General features: G+C 45.8%; 2 protein-coding genes across 2 annotated transcripts in view; one reads left to right on the forward strand and one right to left on the reverse strand.

The window, feature by feature from the left end:
- FIS1 (fission, mitochondrial 1) overlaps positions 1–6,568 on the reverse strand; it is a 37,289-nt gene extending 30,721 nt beyond the window's left edge. Inside the window, exon 1 of the mRNA XM_086946265.1 lies at positions 6,433–6,568. Coding sequence (XP_086802391.1) covers positions 6,433–6,477 — 45 coding nt within the window. The 5' untranslated portion in view covers positions 6,478–6,568. The remainder of the gene's footprint in view (positions 1–6,432) is intronic.
- Positions 6,569–6,950: 382 nt separating this feature from the next.
- The window catches only part of LOC147678810 (calcipressin-3-like), a 70,380-nt gene continuing 57,789 nt past the window's right edge, over positions 6,951–19,541 (forward strand). The window contains exon 1 of the mRNA XM_086946267.1: positions 6,951–7,168. The gene's annotated coding sequence lies outside the window, so the exon portion shown is untranslated. The remainder of the gene's footprint in view (positions 7,169–19,541) is intronic.

Genomic DNA, 19,541 nt, shown 5'->3' on the forward strand with positions numbered 1-19,541 from the left:
ATCAAGCATCTTCAGAGAGGACTATCGTACACGGACTCGGCGAAACCACACTGTGTTACCTACTCGTTCCCCTCCGGACTGCATATGGGGAAAGAGTAGGTAACACGGTGCGGTTTCGCCGTTAAGGAACAATGTTTCCATGATGTGATCCTGCCCCCACCAGAGACCATGAAGTGATATTAAGCAACAATACATAAACATAAACAACGAGAAAGTACAATCGTATGTATAACACGCGTGTTTGAAAGTTAACAGCGTTAAAAGTATTTTGGTATTTTTACTCATCCTATTCAGTAGAATATAGGAGTGGTATATACGGGGCTGGTCCCTGTATGGTCCTGACGAAAAGACTGGGGAGCTTGAAACATGTTGACCACACACTGATTTAGCCCTATTAAAAGGCTAAATAGCAGTGTCATCCCCATTTTAATATACCAATCTAGGAGCTAAATAAAATTGGTTGAGGCCCACTAGCACGGTATTTTTAATTCACTTACACCCACTCCACCACCACCACATCACTTTACACCACACATAGTCTTTTCACAACAATAGTGCTCCTGCGTAGTCCGCTAGTCGCAGCACACCCCTTTTCGTAGAGAACTGGGATGGCCCCAATGATGAAGTATGTCACTGTGGGGAAACCCCGGTGAGTGAGGGGACTCTAGAAAGAAATTGTTCTTTCTTTTTTGGTCTGTACTGACATATTCTGAGCAGTGACCATAACACACAAACTAGGTCTCTGAATCCAGTACTTTGGTCATCTTAAAGCTTCTTCAAAAACAGAGGGACGCCATGCTTCCAGTTTGCACCTGGTTTAATGAATAATTAGATAACCGCTAACCACCTTAAACTTAATCTGGACAAAACGAGAAATCCTCACTAGTCGAACCAGGCAGCCTACTTTCGTGTGGATCTAGGCCAGACATGCTCTCAATTGACACAGTGGGGAAAATAGCAAGCCTAGAATTCTCTCAGACAGAGGACCCCAATAGATCCAGAGGAGATATCTTCTATCAATATGCTCAGCATTCTAAAGCCGGATCTTGCCGCACCTAGATTTCCCCACTAAGTTTAAGCGACAGACACCCGTCTCACCTAGATTATACAAACAGGCTTTACCTACGATCACTAAAACTTCTTCTGAACAAACTACAACCGGTCAAAATATCCGCACTCTGAATGCTCCATCTCGAACCTGGGGTAATGTCATCCCAGTACTTTTAACTCTTTGTTGGCTTTCAGTCATGATGAAATGCTTTTGAGGAACTAAGCATGATGGGCTGAGCACTTCAGCGACTTGGACTAAGGTTCCCTCATAAAATATCGGGGTCACTGCCCACTAATACGTTAAAATAAAATGTTCAACAAATCCTGACTGCGGTCATTCTTACTCTGTCCTACTCAACAAACGTTGCCCCTCTCCCACCAGGTGAGATATTTTCAGAGCATCTTGGATTGCAGAAGGCCAATAGCACATGACTCTTCAAGCTTCAGACCACGAGTGAGTCCCTGTCTCTCTATAAGGCATCGCCCCTTCAACTGGACTCGCAGCACCCTTCGGCACAATCAGCCACTGAAAACAAACAACCTTAGGTAGATATACCGTTTTTAGAGTAAACCCAAAAAAGGACGCGTTCTACACAAAGTGCTCTAAGTGAAAGACCGGGCAGCATATCCAACTCGTGATGATAATTCATCAGTCACGTATGATGAATGACCCACTGCATGAACACCATATTTTCCAGTGAAAAATTTGTCAGTCACACAATCACACTATGTGTCAGGATATACCACCACAGAACATATACACAACTGCTGCAAGTGTGGTTTAAGTAACGCAAATGATCGATAACATAAAAAGCTTCTGGCCTTTTAACACGGGGAACCAGGTTCAGATTCTGGCATTGACTCAACATCCTGCGCATCTTGGAAAATCACCTACCCTTCCTTTGCCTTAAAAAAAGTGCACAAAGTCTGATCCTATAGCAAAGCTTGGTCATGCCCCTGGGCCAAAAAAAAAAAACAACAGAGGTGGATTCAGACATATCAAATGGCAATTGAGACGGTATTGGACCACGAATGGTGAGCAGCAGGTCAGGAACAGAGATCTTCATACAGAACCAATAACAAACTGAAAAGAAGACATGGCATATAGATAGGATTCCTGTAGCCAAACAAAGGTGAAACTTCACACATAAAACTCAAGGCCCTAGTAGGGTAAGACCCTAAATGACTATCCACCTAAACTACTGAAGGTACTACCTTAAAGCAAACCGAGGCGCAAAACAATTAAATATCAACAAATCCAATAGGCAATTATTTTAATTGCTGCGCTCATTATGAAGTATTGCACGAGAATCGATGCAGAAGTAGAGCACCTTTCTTTACAGATACCACATGCACAGTTCTCATCAATAATTCCATTGCAAATGTTGCAGTGACATTATCAATGATGTCATTGAAGATCTCGTGAGTGATGTAGTATGTTGGGTAATTAACAGAACATAGAGAGGGTGCGAGTTGTCGTTACCTTACTTGAGATAATTATAACAGGTGAATGTGTGATTTTTTAATGTTACGCTGTTACTGAACATTTCATCTAACTATAAACGTACTTTAACCTTTGTTTTTTCTGTTAAGTTCAAGTTTTTTTTTTAACGTAAGGTAATATTTTGTTACCATACATAAAGGAAGGCAACACGTACTTGGCCTTTGGCCGAGCATTCCGAGAAGTTGTCCAGAGGCCCTGGCTGTGGCCAACCCCTCCGCAAGTTGCCAACATCACGCCACCACAGGGACCCCATCCCCGCCACCACAGAGACCCCATCCCCTAGGGTCAAAACGGCAGAATACTGGTTTCTGAATACCAACAAAAAGAATATTGTGGGATACATAGTTAGCATTTCAGAAAGAATCATATCAGTGCATTCTGGTAGCCTGTTACTGGAGAGAAAGTGTTTTCTGAGCACTGCTAGGCTATAAAGAAATACTATGGGCAAGGATGTGTAGGGTGCAGTAAATTGGGTTTTGTCCATAGGACAGGGTGCTGCATTGTGGGGCCCTTGTCTGCAGTGCGGTGGGCCTCAGCCTCGCGGACAGAGCTGCAGTGCGGTGGGCCTCAGCCTTGCGGACAGAGCTGCAGTTTTATGGGTTAATGTCTCTTAATTCCAGTATGGTGGCTTAGTATTACTAGAATTCAGGGTAGTGGGCTATTGTCCATGTGATGCGGTTTGCTGCATCGCAAGCTGGCAGGTTTCGCTCTTTAAAGACAGGAGGATTAGCGATTCCTTTATATAGTGTGGTGGCTCAGTCACTGCATGATATGGAGGAGCCAGGAGTTTGCATCTCTGTAGTGCAGTGTGCACCTTTCTGGTTCACTGCTTGTAAAATATGGTTGGAGAGTGTCAATGAGTTGTGTTGACAACGATGAAAAATGATGTGCAGGGGGTGGTATTCGTGCCCTCAGGTACAGTGTGGAGTGGTAATGCCAATAAATATATGTGCAGTCCCTTTATAGTACAGTAGTTTAGTGACCTTATGATGTAGTCTGGTGGGTTAATGCTCCTAGAATGCAGTGCTGTGTAGTGGGTTAGTGCATGAGGACGTCTAGCAAGAGTTCTCAGAGTAAACTGAGGGGCATTACTGAATCCAGTGTACTCCAACGAGTACTGTATTAGTATCTGCATCAGTGTGATGGTGTTAAGAGTCACCAAGAAATCACTGTGAGACCTTGAGGCATGGTGTGCTGCTTTCTCTACAGGCGCACAAATGCATTTTCTCAAGCAAACCATGCCTTCGTGCAATCAACATGAAGGTATATTGTAGCTAATTTGTGCATGCACCAAGTATACATACATCTGAAAGTACACAACTTTTTCTCAGGGAGTGATCAACGAAATCATATAGAAATGGGTTGAGCACCACATTCTGTGAGCATTCTCGACTTGTGACCTGCATAGAGTTAAAAACCCTCTAGAAAACATTATCCTTAAAGCTAGCGTTAAAGCTAAACAAAAGCAAAGGGAACCGGATAAATATGCATGACACGTCAAAATGTCCTAGTGGAGCATGGTTGTATATTTAAGCAGAGCAGGGCAAACAAAACATTACCAGAGGCGTATTGGTGCAAAACTGGACTAAAGAAGCTTGAAAAATGCTTCACACATACAGTTGGTATTATAAATACCGTAGAAAACAGAGTCACTCTGAGATTAACATAATTAGCTGGGGTGAATGCATGCAGATACGTGAATTACTATTTATTTGTAACATATACGAATACATAGGATGTATACGTATTATAGAGCAAGGCTAGTAACAATGCAAGTAAATTACATGCGAAAGGAGAAAGATCTGAAACAATGACCGTTACGTGAATCCAAGTTAGTTAACATGAAGAAAAAGTGAGTGCAATTAAATTGCAACACAACTTAGGGGAAAAGCTGTGCCACAGTCACATGGCATTCTAAATGCATCAAGAATTTGTGTGGTTGATTCAATTAAAATCTTACACGGATATCTGGTTCTTTTACATATATTGATGTTTTGGCACTGTTGGAGGTAAGATAAGGCCTTCAACACAGTAGAAAACCAGTTAATCTTAGTTCGAGCTGTCGCCTCAGCTGTAAATATACTTACTAAATGAATAATGGTTGGATCCCATTTCTATCCTGAGCAATATTTGGAAACTTCTATCTTTGCTAATCAAATTTACTGATGCACCTAAAGCGAGGGGTGGGTAATTTAGGCACATCTTTAAAACAGGACTGTTATGCTCTTTTTAAAGGCCGGCACTAGGATTACTCTCGCTAAGCGGTTAAACACTGGATCTGTTTATTGATACAACCCTGTGAAATATGAAATTCAGCACATTTCAAAAGTGTTCAACCCCGAGCAGTATTTCTATGGTATATAGGGGTGCACAATACAGCGTTAGAGCTACGCACTAGATCAGAGTGAAGATTAACATACACTGGTGAGGCTCAGACTGCCCTCTTCCTTCATGTTTCACAATTTGAAATGGAAAAGGATTGTATAACTCAATGATGGAAGTCCTTGCCCCAGTTCTAAAGTGTCTCCGCTCGCAGACTGGCACCTGCTCCAAGATAGCAGCTGACAACCAGCATGAGGGCAAGTCTTTGCCTTTTTTCCCAGGGTTCTTGGCGCCCTTCTTTGTAAATGGGAACTTTGCAGTGTGAGCTGTCGGGCTCACTAAGAACCAGCCGAGGGTCTCTAGGGGGCACTGGTAGTCTCTTACAATTTGTGGATAATAATGAGTAGGTGTGGGGCTCTGTACTACACCCCACAGCACCAAGAGGCCGACTGAGGTCCTTATGGGGAGAACAGGAAACTTGGGAGCTGTGGACAACAAGAGGAGATGTGGGACTCAGCAATATCCACTACTCAAATTACTTTCATATTTCACTATACTAAATTCACCACTAAGCCTTTATGGGTTCTGGAGGAGCGTGATACTCGCCGAGAAAGCACTTCAACACTTCGTCAGGGGTAGTAAGCACTATATAAATGCAATTACAATACAATTTCACAGCACCAAGAAGCCGGCCTGGGAGTCTGCTACACGCTATGGATATTTGTAAGAGAACATGCGGGATTCAACACTTGCACACATACCACAGATACAGAAAACCAGATCCAGGGGTTGAGCTTTGTCCTACATCACTCCTAATGCATGTCACGACATGGACCTGCACATCAGAGCCGCCTCCTCATTTAAACTCAGCAAGAAGCTTAAGACCTGAATTATCGAGTAGCCCCACTAGGCCCTAGGTTTGGCTGGACCAGGCTTCTCCAATAAGTAGCTCGTGAGCTACAGGCGGCAATTGAAAAGTGAGTATTCAAAGATGAACATGTGAGTTTTTTTCGAAACGGCTAATTCCCATACTATATTTGCAACTGATATTTCAATCATAAACTACACAGCATTGGGAGACGTATGACTAATATGACATTGGTGCCAAGGGACTGCAGATGTGGCCGCTATCTATCACCCTTGTAGGGGCATTCAAAATGTAAAAAGCCTTTTTCACACGAGGGCTGGTATTCCTGCCCTGGGGTGATCACGGCTGCTGATCTTGCATAGGGTGGGCTCTCATATGATCTTTTCTTATGTGCACGGTTCTAATATTATTCCTAGCTCGGCTGATGGTCGTGGAGCACAAGTATCTCCAGTCCTTGTACCGGCTGCAGCCCACGGGCTGGACTCGCCATGCTCACCCCCTGGACACCTTCCCCGGGGACGGGGCGCCCTACAAATAACCCTGCATGACACTGCACAGCGCCCAGAAGCCGAGGGAGCGCTCGAGTCCCTGCCGGGCACTACTGCCATCACCAGAAGGTGCCAAGGGCCACAGTCTCTGCCTGCCTGGCGCCAGGCAGGGCCCCTCCCGCAGCCCCTAGCCCGCTCACCAGCAGGTCTTCCACCGCCACCACCTCGCTCAGCACCGCCTCCATCTTCCCGCAGCTGCGATAGAGGATGGAGCAGCTTCCAACCAAGAAAACCGGAAGAGTGAGACTACACACCGGAAGCTGCGTATTAGAAAGCGGAAGTGTGGATGTAAGAGCTGACTACGTTTCACAAGAAGTGTCTAATGCGCATGCGCGAAACATGCAATCCCAAACCAAAATGACAGAGTACGCCAAAGCACGCAAAGAATCCCCAGTCCAGGATGGCCGATGTTTTGCAACACTATGGTGCCTTCATCCCAACCAAAGATGGTGACATGACGTGGCCGAATGCTGCCGCAATCCCAGCCCAAGATGGCGATGCATTTACGGTGTTTTTCCCATTCATTGTCTGATGACAACTTAATCTGCTTTCATTGGCTACCTCCAGTCACGCGCAGACCCCTCACTATCCCCGGCTCCTATTGGCTGCCCTTAGTCACACGCTAAATGTCAGAATCATGTGGTCCCATTGGCTGGTTCAGCCTCGCCCCGCCTCCAGTGAGAGCAGTGCAGTGACAGCAGCAGCAAGGACACTGGAGCCTGCACTGCCATGGCTGCCAGTGAGGGGCCCGGGCTGGCATCGGAGGGGGCCCTGCCTCACCAGGGGTGACCTGCTCACTGCGTGCACCAGCCTCCAGCAACCTGTGCTGCCCTCCTGCATCACTGCAGGCCCAGCCTGCACCCTGCACCTGCACAGGTGAGTCTGAGCCCAGGGGGGTAGAATGAGGGCTTGCCCCCCCACCCCCATCCACCCATCACTGCCTGCCAGCCTGCACCTGCACAGGTGAGTCTGAGCCCAGGGGGGGGAGGGGAGGCTGTGGTGGGATGGGGGCTTAGACTCCCCCCCCCCCAATCACTGCAGGGCCAGCCTGCACCCCTGCACAGGTGAGTCTGAGCCCAGGGGGGGGGGGGGGGTGGGGATGGAGGCTGTGGTGGGCTTAGACTCCCCCACCCCAATCACTGCAGGGCCAGCCTGCACCCCTGCCCCTGCACAGGTGAGTCTGAGCCCAGGGGGGAAGGGTAGGATGGGGGCTTGCCCCCCCCCCCCACCCACCCATCACTGCCTGCCAGCCTGCACCTGCACAGGTTAGTCTGAGCCCAGTGGGGGGAGGGGAGGCTGTGGTGGGATGGGGGCTTAGACTCCCCCTCCCCCCAATCACTGCAGGGCCAGCCTGCACCCCTGCCCCTGCACAGGTGAGTCTGAGCCCAGGGGGGAAGGGTAGGATGGGGGCTTGTCACTCACCCATCACTGCCTGCCAGCCTGCTCCCTGCACAGGTGAGTCTGAGCCCGGGGGGGGGGGAGGGGAATGGGTGCTTAGACTCCCCCACCCCCAATCACTGCAGGGCCAACCTGCACAGGTGAGTCTGAGCCCAGGGGGGTAGAATGAGGGCTTGCCCCCCCACCCCCATCCACCCATCACTGCCTGCCAGCCTGCACCTGCACAGGTGAGTTTGAGCCCAGGGGGGGGGGAGGGGAGGCTGTGGTGGGATGGGGGCTTAGACTCCCCCCCCCCCCAATCACTGCAGGGCCAGCCTGCACCCCTGCACAGGTGAGTCTGAGCCCAGGGGGGGGGGGAATGGAGACTGTGGTGGGCTTAGACTCCCCCACCCCAATCACTGCAGGGCCAGCCTGCACCCCTGCCCCTGCACAGGTGAGTCTGAGCCCAGGGGGGAAGGGTAGGATGGGGGCTTGCCCTCCCCCCCTCCCCCCACCCACCCATCACTGCCTGCCAGCCTGCACCTGCACAGGTTAGTCTGAGCCCAGTGGGGGGAGGGGAGGCTGTGGTGGGATGGGGGCTTAGACTCCCCCTCCCCCCAATCACTGCAGGGCCAGCCTGCACCCCTGCCCCTGCACAGGTGAGTCTGAGCCCAGAGGGGGCAGGCTCTGGTGAGATGGGGGGCTTGGAGGGCAAATGGCTTCCAATCCTCTCCAGCCATGTATATGCCATAGATCACTTCCGTGTGTTTATTGCACAGTCCCAGCTGTGATGCATCCTCCCCTCCATCTGTTCATAGCCCACCCTTCCTCCGCCTGTGTCTGTGGAGCATCTTCCCTTGCACCTTAGCTGTTGCACATGTCTACAGCACCATTGCTTATTGCATCTCTCCTTTTCCGGAGTCTATGGAAAATCCTCCCATGTATCGTTGTTTATTTTATATCTCCTGCACATCTCACATCGACCTGTGTACATCACATTGATGAAGACTACCGCAATCCCAGTCCAAGATGGCGATGAACTAGGGGTGTTTTTTCCTATTCATCCCTCTCTTATAGGACATTTCTAATGCACCCGTGTTTATTGCACATCTTTCAAGTACTCGTGTTTATTGCACCGCTTTCAAGTACTCCTATTTATTGCACCGCTTTCCTGCACCAGTGTTTATTGCACATCTTTCAAGTACTTATGTTTATTGCGCATCTTTCCTGCACCCGTGTTTATTTCACATCTCTCAAGTACTTGTGTTTATTGCACATCTTTGATCTACTCGTGTTTATTGCACCGCTTTCCTGCCCCTGTGTTTATTGCACATCTTTCAAGTACTCGTGTTTATTGCACCGCTTTCAAGTACTCCTATTTATTGCACCGCTTTCCTGCACCAGTGTTTATTGCACATCTTTCAAGTACTGGTGTTTATTGCACCGCTTTCCTGCACCCGTGTTTATTGCACATCTTTCAAGTTCTGGTGTTTATTGCACCACTTTCCTGCACCCTTGTTTATTTCACATCTTTCAAGTACTTGTGTTTATTGCATATCTTTCAAATACTCATGTTTATTGCACCGCTTTCCTGCACCTGTGTTTATTGCACCGCTTTCTGCACCCGTGTTTATTGCACATCTTTCAAGTACTGGTGTTTATTGCACCACTTTCCTGCACCCGTGTTTATTGCACATCTATCAAGTACTGGTGTTTTTTGCACCACTTTCCTGCAGCTATGTTTATTGCACATCTTTCAAGTTCTGGTGTTTATTGCACCACTTTCCCGCACCCTTGTTTATTTCACATCTTTTAAGTACTTGTGTTTATTGCATATCTTTCAAATACTCATGTTTATTGCACTGCTTTCCTGCACCCGTGTTTATTGCACATCTTTCAAGTACTGGTGTTTATGCACCACTTTCCTTCACCCTTGTTTATTGCACATCTTTCAAGTATTGGTGTTTATTGCAACGCTTTCCTGCACCCGTGTTTATTGCACCACTTTCCTTCACCCGTGTTTATTGCACATCTTTCAAGTACTGGTGTTTATGCACCACTTTCCTTCACCCTTGTTTATTGCACATCTTTCAAGTATTGGTGTTTATTGCAACGCTTTCCTGCACCCGTGTTTATTGCACAGCTTTCAAGTGCTAGTGTTTATTGCACCGCTTTTCTGCACCCATGTTTATTGCATATCTTTCAAGTACTCATGTTTATTGCACCGCTTTCCTGCACCTGGGTTTATTGCACATCTTTCAAGTACTTATGTTTATTGCGCATCTTTCCTGCACCCGTGTTTATTGCATAGCTTTCATCTACTCGTGCTTATTGCATCGCTTTCCTGCACCCGTGTTTATTGCACATCTTTCAAGTACTTGTGTTTATTGCACATCTTTCAGCTACTCGTGTTTATTGCACCGCTTTCCTGCACCCATGTTTATTGCACATCTTTCAATTACTGGTGTTTATTGAACATCTTTCAAGTACTCGTGTTTATTTCATATCTTTCAAGTACTTGTGTTTATTGCATATCTTTCAAGTACTGGTGTTTTTGGCACCGCTTCCCTGCGCCCGTGTTTTTTGCAAATCTTTTAATTACTGGTGTTTATTGCACATCTTTCAAGTACTCGTGCTTATTGCACATCTTTCAAATACTCGTGTGGAGAAGTGTGGCTCAGGGGTTAGAGGCGGCAGACCCGGAAGCTGAGATTGGCCCTGGACCAGGGTTCAATTCCCCGCCCCGACGGGGGTTGGGCTCAATAATTCCACGGACTCGATAATTCTCACTCCGGTGCCTACTCGACTCACGGGTTCACACTCTGCGACTCTGGGCAATAGCTTGCTTAATCTCCACAACGGCCCCTCGCGGCGGGATGCCTGGCTTTCACCTTGTGGATACCCTGCCGGGGTATCTCACAGGGGAATACCAGGACGGGTTCCCTAAGCAAGCGCATAGATGCCTGCGATGTGGGCGATTTGCGCTATATAAAATACATGTACATTTATTGCACCGTTTTCCTGCACCCGTGTTTATTGCATATCTTTCAAGTACTCGTGTTTATTGCACAGCTTTCAAGTACTCGTGCTTATTGCACATCTTTCAAGTACTCGTGCTTATTGCACATCTTTCAAGTACTCATGTTTATTGCACCGTTTTCCTGCACCCGTGTTTATTGCATATCTTTCAAGTACTCGTGTTTATTGCACATCTTTCAAGTACTTGTGCTTATTGCACATCTTTCAAGTACTCGTGTTTATTGCACCGTTTTCCTGCACCCGTGTTTATTGCATATCTTTCAAGTACTCGTGTTTATTGCACCGTTTTCCTGCACCCGTGTTTATTGCACATCTTTCAAGTACTCGTGTTTATTGCACCGTTTTCCTGCACCCGTGTTTATTGCACATCTTTCAAGTACTCGTGTTTATTGCACATCTTTCAAGTACTCGTGCTTATTGCACATCTTTCAAGTACTCGTGTTTATTGCACATCTTTCAAGTACTCGTGCTTATTGCACATCTTTCAAGTACTCGTGTTTATTGCACCGTTTTCCTGCACCCTTGTTTATTGCACATCTTTCAAGTACTCGTGTTTATTGCACCGTTTTCCTGCACCCGTGTTTATTGCATATCTTTCAAGTACTCGTGTTTATTGCACATCTTTCAAGTACTCGTGCTTATTGCACATCTTTCAAGTACTCGTGTTTATTGCACCGTTTTCCTGCACCCGTGTTTATTGCATATCTTTCAAGTACTCGTGTTTATTGCACCGTTTTCCTGCACCCGTGTTTATTGCACATCTTTCAAGTACTCGTGTTTATTGCACCGTTTTCCTGCACCCGTGTTTATTGCACATCTTTCAAGTACTCGTGTTTATTGCACATCTTTCAAGTACTCGTGTTTATTGCACATCTTTCAAGTACTCGTGCTTATTGCACATCTTTCAAGTACTCGTGTTTATTGCACCGTTTTCCTGCACCCGTGTTTATTGCACATCTTTCAAGTACTCGTGTTTATTGCACATCTTTCAAGTACTCGTGCTTATTGCACATCTTTCAAGTACTCGTGTTTATTGCACCGCTTTCCTGCACCTGTGTTTATTGCATATCTTTCAAGTACTCGTGTTTATTGCACAGCTTTCAAGTACTCGTGTTTATTACACATCTTTCAACTGCTCGTGTTTATTGCACCACTTTCCTGCACCCATGTTTATTACATATCTTTCAAGTACTCATGTTTATTGCACCGCTTTCCTGCACCTGTGTTTATTGCACATCTTTCAAGTACTTATGTTTATTGCGCATCTTTCCTGCACCCGTGTTTATTGTACATCTTTCATCTACTCGTGTTTATTGCACCGCTTTCCTGCACCCATGTTTATTGCATATCTTTCAAGTACTCATGTTTATTGCACCGCTTTCCTGCACCTGTGTTTATTGCATATCTTTGAAGTTCTGGTGTTCATTACACCGTTTTCCTGCACCCGTGTTTATTGAACATTTTTCAAGTACTCGTGTTTATTGCACATCTTTCAACTAATCTTGTTTATTGCACCACTTTCCTGCCCGTGTTTATTGCACATCTTTCAAGTACTCATGTATATTGCACATCTTTCAAGTACTAGTGTTTATTGCACCGCTCTCCTGCACCCGTGTTTGTTGCACATCTTTCAAGTTCTCATGTTTATTGCACTGCTTTCCTGCACCCGTGTTAATTGCATATCTTTCAAGTACTCATGATGTTTATTGCGCATCTTTCCTGCACACGTGTTTATTGCACATCCTTCAAGTACTCGTGTTTTTTGCGCACCTTTCAACTACTCCTGATTATTGCACCGCTTTCATGCCCCCATGTTTATGGCATATCTTTCAAGTACTCATGTTTATTGCGCATCTTTTCTGCACCTTTTTTTATTGTGCATCTTTCCTGCACCCATGTTTATTGCACATCTTTCATGTACTCGTGTTTTTTGCGCATCTTTCCTGCACCCGTGTTTTTTGCGCATCTTTCCTGCACCCGTGTTTTTTGCGCATCTTTCCTGCACCCGTGTTTATTGCACATCTTTCCTGCACCCGTGTTTATTGTGCATCTTTCCTGCACCGTTTTTATTGTGCATCTGTCCAGAACTCATGTTTATTGCTCACTTTTCCTGCAGGTGTGGTTCATTACACATCTCCCCTCATGCATTTACTTCACATTTCTTCTGCATTTGTGTTTATTGCACATTTTTCTCTACCTGTGATTATTGCACATCTCTATCCGTGTCTATTGAACGTTTGCTTCCTGCCTGTGTTTATTAGACTCCTCTCCTGCTCTTGCTGCACATGTACCTACCATTTATGATTGTTCTACTCCTTTGTTTTGTTTAATTACATCTGTTCTCCTCTCATGTGTCCTTCACCTTTCCTTATTAAACATTCTCTACCTATGCTTTTTACACATCTCTGCTCTGTGTTTATTTCTTCTCCAACTTTTGCTCTCGTGTTGTTTGCGTGCCTCATCTTCACTTGTATTTAGTCAACATCCCTCATACTTACTATGTGTGTTTACTTCATTACGCCCCCTCTGTGCCCCGGCTGATCTAGCTGACAATGAGGACCTTGACCTGAGGTTTTTGGAAGCTACGTCGAGTGCGTGCAGCGTGGAGTTGCCACTAGCTTCCCCAACTAGAAGGGGACAATGCTGAACATCAGTCCACCTCAACTGATGCATTCATTTCATCAGTTGCTTGTATTCTTTTTTTCCTCCACCAGTTTTGGTACAGTGGCAAGATTTACTCGCATCCTTACACAATTTTTTACATTCAGTCCTGAACAAAGCCACGTCACCTCTGCAGAGGGTACTTAGGCTGAAGTATGTCGACACTTCTTTGATCACATTAGAACCATGCAAGGTTGATTTTTCCAGTCATGGCTCGCATTCCTTTTTTAAAATCCTGACCACTGGATGTTCCATTAAAATTAATTTTTAGCATACCAGGGAGTTAGTTTTAACTTTACTTTTATTACCCTTGCACACTCCCTCCACGCCCAGCTCATCTGAAGGTCTTAGTATACCTCTCCTCAATCAATATTAAAACCTCCCTGCACTCCTTCCTCACAGTGAGGGGGTTGTAGCCCGCACTGCGACCAGGTGCGCAGTGCGAGGACGTTCCTGATGATGAAGCATGCCACCTACGGGTGGGGGAGGGAATTTGTCCTATAAAAGGGATTTCCCAACACTCTGTTGCCACTTGTCGTGACCCAGGGTGGCCTTTTTGTGCTGCTAGATTCAATACGAGGGGATTTGCCCCCTGCTGGTCGTTAAACTTCCTGAGCCCTTTCTTGTGTGTATAAATGTATTTCACATCTCTCATACCTCCTGTGTGTGTTTACTGCAATACTCACTCCAGTTGTGTTTATTTCACACCTCTCATGCCTCCTGTGTGTTTACTGCATTTCTCACCCAGCTCTGTTTATTTCACATCTCTCATACCTCCTGTGTGTTTACTGCATTACTCGCCCCAGTTGTGTTTATTTCACACCTCTCATGCCTCCTGTGTGTGTTTACTGCAATACTCACTCCAGTTGTGTTTATTTCACACCTCTCATGCCTCCTGTGTGTTTACTGCATTACTCACCCAGCTCTGTTTATTTCACATCTCTCATACCTCCTGTGCGTTTACTGCATTACTCGCCCCAGTTGTGTTTATTTCACACCTCTCATGCCTCCTGTGTGTTTACTGCATTACTCACCCAGCTCTGTTTATTTCACATCTCTCATGCCTCCTGTTTGTGTTTACTTAATTACTCACCCAGCTCTGTTTATTTCACATCTCTCATACCTCCTGTGTGTGCTTACTGCATTACTCGCCCCAGTTGTGTTTATTTCACACCACTCATGCCTCCTGTGTGTGTTTACTACATTACTCACCCAGCTGTGTTTGTTTCACACCTCTCATGCCTCCTGTGTGTGTTTACTGCATTATACTCCAAGCTGTGTTTATTTCACATCTCTCATACCTCCTGTGTGTTTACTGCATTACTCACCCAAGTTGTGTTTATTTCATACCTCTCATGCCTCCTGTTTGTGTTTACTTCATTACTCACCCAGCTGTGTTTATTTCACATCTCCCATACCTCCTGTGTGTGCTTACTGCATTACTCGCCCCAGTTGTGTTTATTTCACACCACTCATGCCTCCTGTGTGTGTTTACTACATTACTCACCCCAGCTGTGTTTGTTTCACATCTCTCATACCTCCTGTGTGTGCTTACTGCAATACTCACTCCAGTTGTGTTTATTTCACACCTCCTGTTTGTGTTTACTTCATTACTCACCCAGCTGTGTTTATTTCACATCTCTCATACCTCCTGTGTGTGCTTACTGCAATACTCACTTCAGCTGTGTTTATTTCACACCTCCTGTTTGTGTTTACTTCATTACACACTCAGCTGTGTTTATTTCACATCTCTCATACCTCATGTGTGTTTACTGCATTACTCACCCAGCTGTGTTTATTTCACATCTCTCATACCTCCTGTGTGTGCTTACTGCAATACTCACTTCAGTTGTGTTTATTTCACACCTCTCATGCCTCCTGTTTGTGTTTACTTCATTACACACCCAGCCCTGTTTATTTCACATCTTTCATACCTCCTGTGTGTTTACTGCATTACTCACCCAGATGTGTTTATTTCACATCTCTCATACCTCCTGTGTGTTTACTGCATTACACACCTAGCTGTGTTTATTTCACATCTCTCATACCTCCTGTGTGTGTTTACTGCATTACTCACCCAGATGTGTTTATTTCACACCACTCATACCTCGTGTGTGTGTTTACTACATTACTCACCCAGATGTGTTTATTTCACATCTCTCATACCTCATGTGTGTGTGTTTACTGCATTACTCACCCAGATGTGTTTATTTCACATCTCTCATATCTCCTGTGTGTGCTTACTGCATTACTCACCCAAGTTGTGTTTATTTCATACCTCTAATGCCTCCTGTTTGTGTTTACTTCATTACTCACCCAGCTGTGTTTATTTCACATCTCTCATATCTCCTGTGTGTGCTTACTGCAATACTCACTCCAGTTGTGTTTATTTCACACCTCCTGTTTGTATTTACTTCATTACACACTCAGCTGTGTTTATTTCACATCTCTCATACCTCATGTGTGTGTGTTTACTGCATTACTCACCCAGATGTGTTTATTTCACATCTCTCATACCTCCTGTGCGTGCTTACTGCATTACTCACCCAGATGTGTTTATTTCACACCACTCATGCCTCCTGTGTGTTTACTGCATTACTCACCCAGCTCTGTTTATTTCACATCTCTCATACCTCCTGTGTGTTTACTGCATTACTCGCCCCAGTTGTGTTTATTTCACACCTCTCATGCCTCCTGTGTGTTTACTGCATTACTCACCCAGCTCTGTTTATTTCACATCTCTCATGCCTCCTGTTTGTGTTTACTTCATTACTCACCCAGCTCTGTTTATTTCACATCTCTCATACCTCCTGTGTGTGCTTACTGCATTACTCGCCCCAGTTGTGTTTATTTCACACCACTCATGCCTCCTGTGTGTGTTTACTACATTACTCACCCCAGCTGTGTTTGTTTCACATCTCTCATACCTCCTGTGTGTGCTTACTGCAATACTCACTCCAGTTGTGTTTATTTCACACCTCCTGTTTGTGTTTACTTCATTACTCACCCAGCTGTGTTTATTTCACATCTCTCATACCTCCTGTGTGTGCTTACTGCAATACTCACTTCAGCTGTGTTTATTTCACACCTCCTGTTTGTGTTTACTTCATTACACACTCAGCTGTGTTTATTTCACATCTCTCATACCTCATGTGTGTTTACTGCATTACTCACCCAGCTGTGTTTATTTCACATCTCTCATACCTCCTGTGTGTGCTTACTGCAATACTCACTTCAGTTGTGTTTATTTCACACCTCTCATGCCTCCTGTTTGTGTTTACTTCATTACACACCCAGCTCTGTTTATTTCACATCTTTCATACCTCCTGTGTGTTTACTGCATTACTCACCCAGATGTGTTTATTTCACATCTCTCATACCTCCTGTGTGTTTACTGCATTACACACCTAGCTGTGTTTATTTCACATCTCTCATACCTCCTGTGTGTGTTTACTGCATTACTCACCCAGATGTGTTTATTTCACACCACTCATACCTCGTGTGTGTGTTTACTACATTACTCACCCAGATGTGTTTATTTCACATCTCTCATACCTCATGTGTGTGTGTTTACTGCATTACTCACCCAGATGTGTTTATTTCACATCTCTCATATCTCCTGTGTGTGCTTACTGCATTACTCACCCAAGTTGTGTTTATTTCATACCTCTAATGCCTCCTGTTTGTGTTTACTTCATTACTCACCCAGCTGTGTTTATTTCACATCTCTCATATCTCCTGTGTGTGCTTACTGCAATACTCACTCCAGTTGTGTTTATTTCACACCTCCTGTTTGTATTTACTTCATTACACACTCAGCTGTGTTTATTTCACATCTCTCATACCTCATGTGTGTTTACTGCATTACTCACCCAGCTGTGTTTATTTCACATCTCTCATACCTCCTGTGTGTGCTTACTGCAATACTCACTTCAGTTGTGTTTATTTCACACCTCTCATGCCTCCTGTTTGTGTTTACTTCATTACTCACTCAGCTGTTTTTATTTCACATCTCTCATACCTCCTGTGTGTTTACTGCATTACTCACCCAGCTGTGTTTATTTCACATCTCTCATACCTCCTGTGTGTTTACTGCATTACTCACCCAGCTGTGTTTTTCACATCTCTCATACCTCCTGTGTGTGTTTACTGCATTACTCACCCAGCTGTGTTTGTTTCACACATCTTTGTCTGTGCTGATCGCACAGGTCTTCTCCCTGCTTTTACACACCCTGCATTACCCCCCTGCACACCACACATCTCCCATGCTCATATCAGATCTCTCATCTGACTGTTTATCCCACATCTTTCCTCTGATGGAGTAAATTCTTCATACAACTGTAACCTGTCAATGTTGTTTCTCTCCTACCTGAGCTTATTTATTTTCTAAATAAACTTGATTGGTTTTATGACACAAGGTGAACAAAACAAATAGCATCCAGCAACTCCATATTCTTTGCTGCTATATATACCAGACACCGTCCCCTTATGACACACCACATTGGTCATTTGTTAGCCTGTAGTCTCCCCACCACATTCACCAAATCCTGACATGTTTTTGAGTATTTTAACAACAATATCTCAACCGGATTTAGTAAGAGAGACAAATAAAATTATATGTACTAAACATTATGAGAACATAGGAAAAAAAGGGAGAGGGACTGTAAACTTTAGTTTTTAGAAGGTACATAAAGCATCATATATTTGAAAAAATTTCATACAAAACAGTTGGAAACAGCACTGTAGGCACGAAATGCAGAGGCAACCCAAGGGGGCTTTGTGCAGTAGTGATAGTGAAGCAAAGAGTGACAACGTGAGTGACAGTTGGGTGAATACAGTGAAGGACGCAAGGTGACAATGTGAAGAAACAATATATACAAAGACAATGGTTCTTCCTCGAAGAATGAGTAATGGTTGTTAGCTTAGAGAACCAAGGTTGATGGTGCGCCAAGAGTCGCACTGTAAAAGGGTCGACGGCGTTTCGATCCTATTGAATCAGGATCTTCATCAGGACCAGGTTGCCAATTCGGGTAGTGCTGTAGGGAGAAGAGGAGCGGTGAGGACCGGTAAGAGGACAGTGGACGCGGTTAGGTTGCTGGAGTGGGGAATATGTCAGGGAGGGTAAGGAAAATTTGGACTTTGCACTAGGGTAGCAAGAGGGAGGCAGGGTAGGGAACGCAGTGGGTATGGGACGGACAGCATGCTTCTCGGAGGGTTTGTGGGAGAGACCAGGGAATGTGAAAAAGGAAGTGGTGACCTGGATAAGGAAGTCTAAACAAGAGGGAAGGGCCCGGGGGCAATGGTTCAGGGGGTAGGCACTGGTATGAGTCAGGCCTCAGGGGCAAGACAGGAATGTAGGTGTGACGGATCAGTTAGACAAGAATGTAATGGCACCAGATCCCTGAGAGAGTGCCCTTTGGTCAGGGGACTGGAAGCGAGGCCCGGACGGCCTGGTCAAGGGTGCTGCGACCAACGTGGGTTGCTGGACGGTCCGCTAAAGTCAGGGTCAGGGCGGTAGTGGGGGTTGGCTTGGTTGGTGTAAGGGAGCAAGGGGAGGCACAGTTAGGTAGCAGGAAGATGGGTTTGTAGAAGAGGGCGGCGAAGCGTGCACAGGAGAGAAGATTGACCTACTGTGATTCCAGAAGGTAACGGGGAAAACCGAAGGTCCAAGGGGGACATACTGTACATTACCGGAGGCGGCCTTGAGGTCCACTGTGTGGTACGTGCGGCTGTGAGGTGTCCAAGGCAGAGGTCCTGGGGAGTGCTGGAAGTAAGGGTTCAGGATTAGCCCGTGACATCGAGTAGGACAGTGGGTAGATTCGCAGAGCGCAAGAACTCACAATTGTATAGAACGGTGGCACAAGCTCGGAGCCCGAGCTGGCCAGGGGGGAAGGCACCGTCTTGAAGAGGAATGTCCGGTAGGCTGTAAGGTGGCCTGGGGGGGTCCACTAGGTGCGTGCGGCTCAGCACAGTCCAGAGCAGGGGTCCTGGAAAGGGAGGGGGGCAAGGTGAGAAAGGGTACTGGTGGCACAGTTGCATAATCGGGGTAATGCAATGCGCAAAAACTTACATTTAATCGGAAGCAAGGCACAGACTCGGAGCCCCGAGTCGGCCGAGGGGGAGGAAGGGCTTTGTCGGGTTTGATTCAAGGCGGTGGGGTCGCATGGGAAGG

Source organism: Lissotriton vulgaris, chromosome 12 (assembly GCF_964263255.1).
Source record: "Lissotriton vulgaris chromosome 12, aLisVul1.2, whole genome shotgun sequence".
Lineage (NCBI taxonomy): Eukaryota > Metazoa > Chordata > Amphibia > Caudata > Salamandridae > Lissotriton > Lissotriton vulgaris.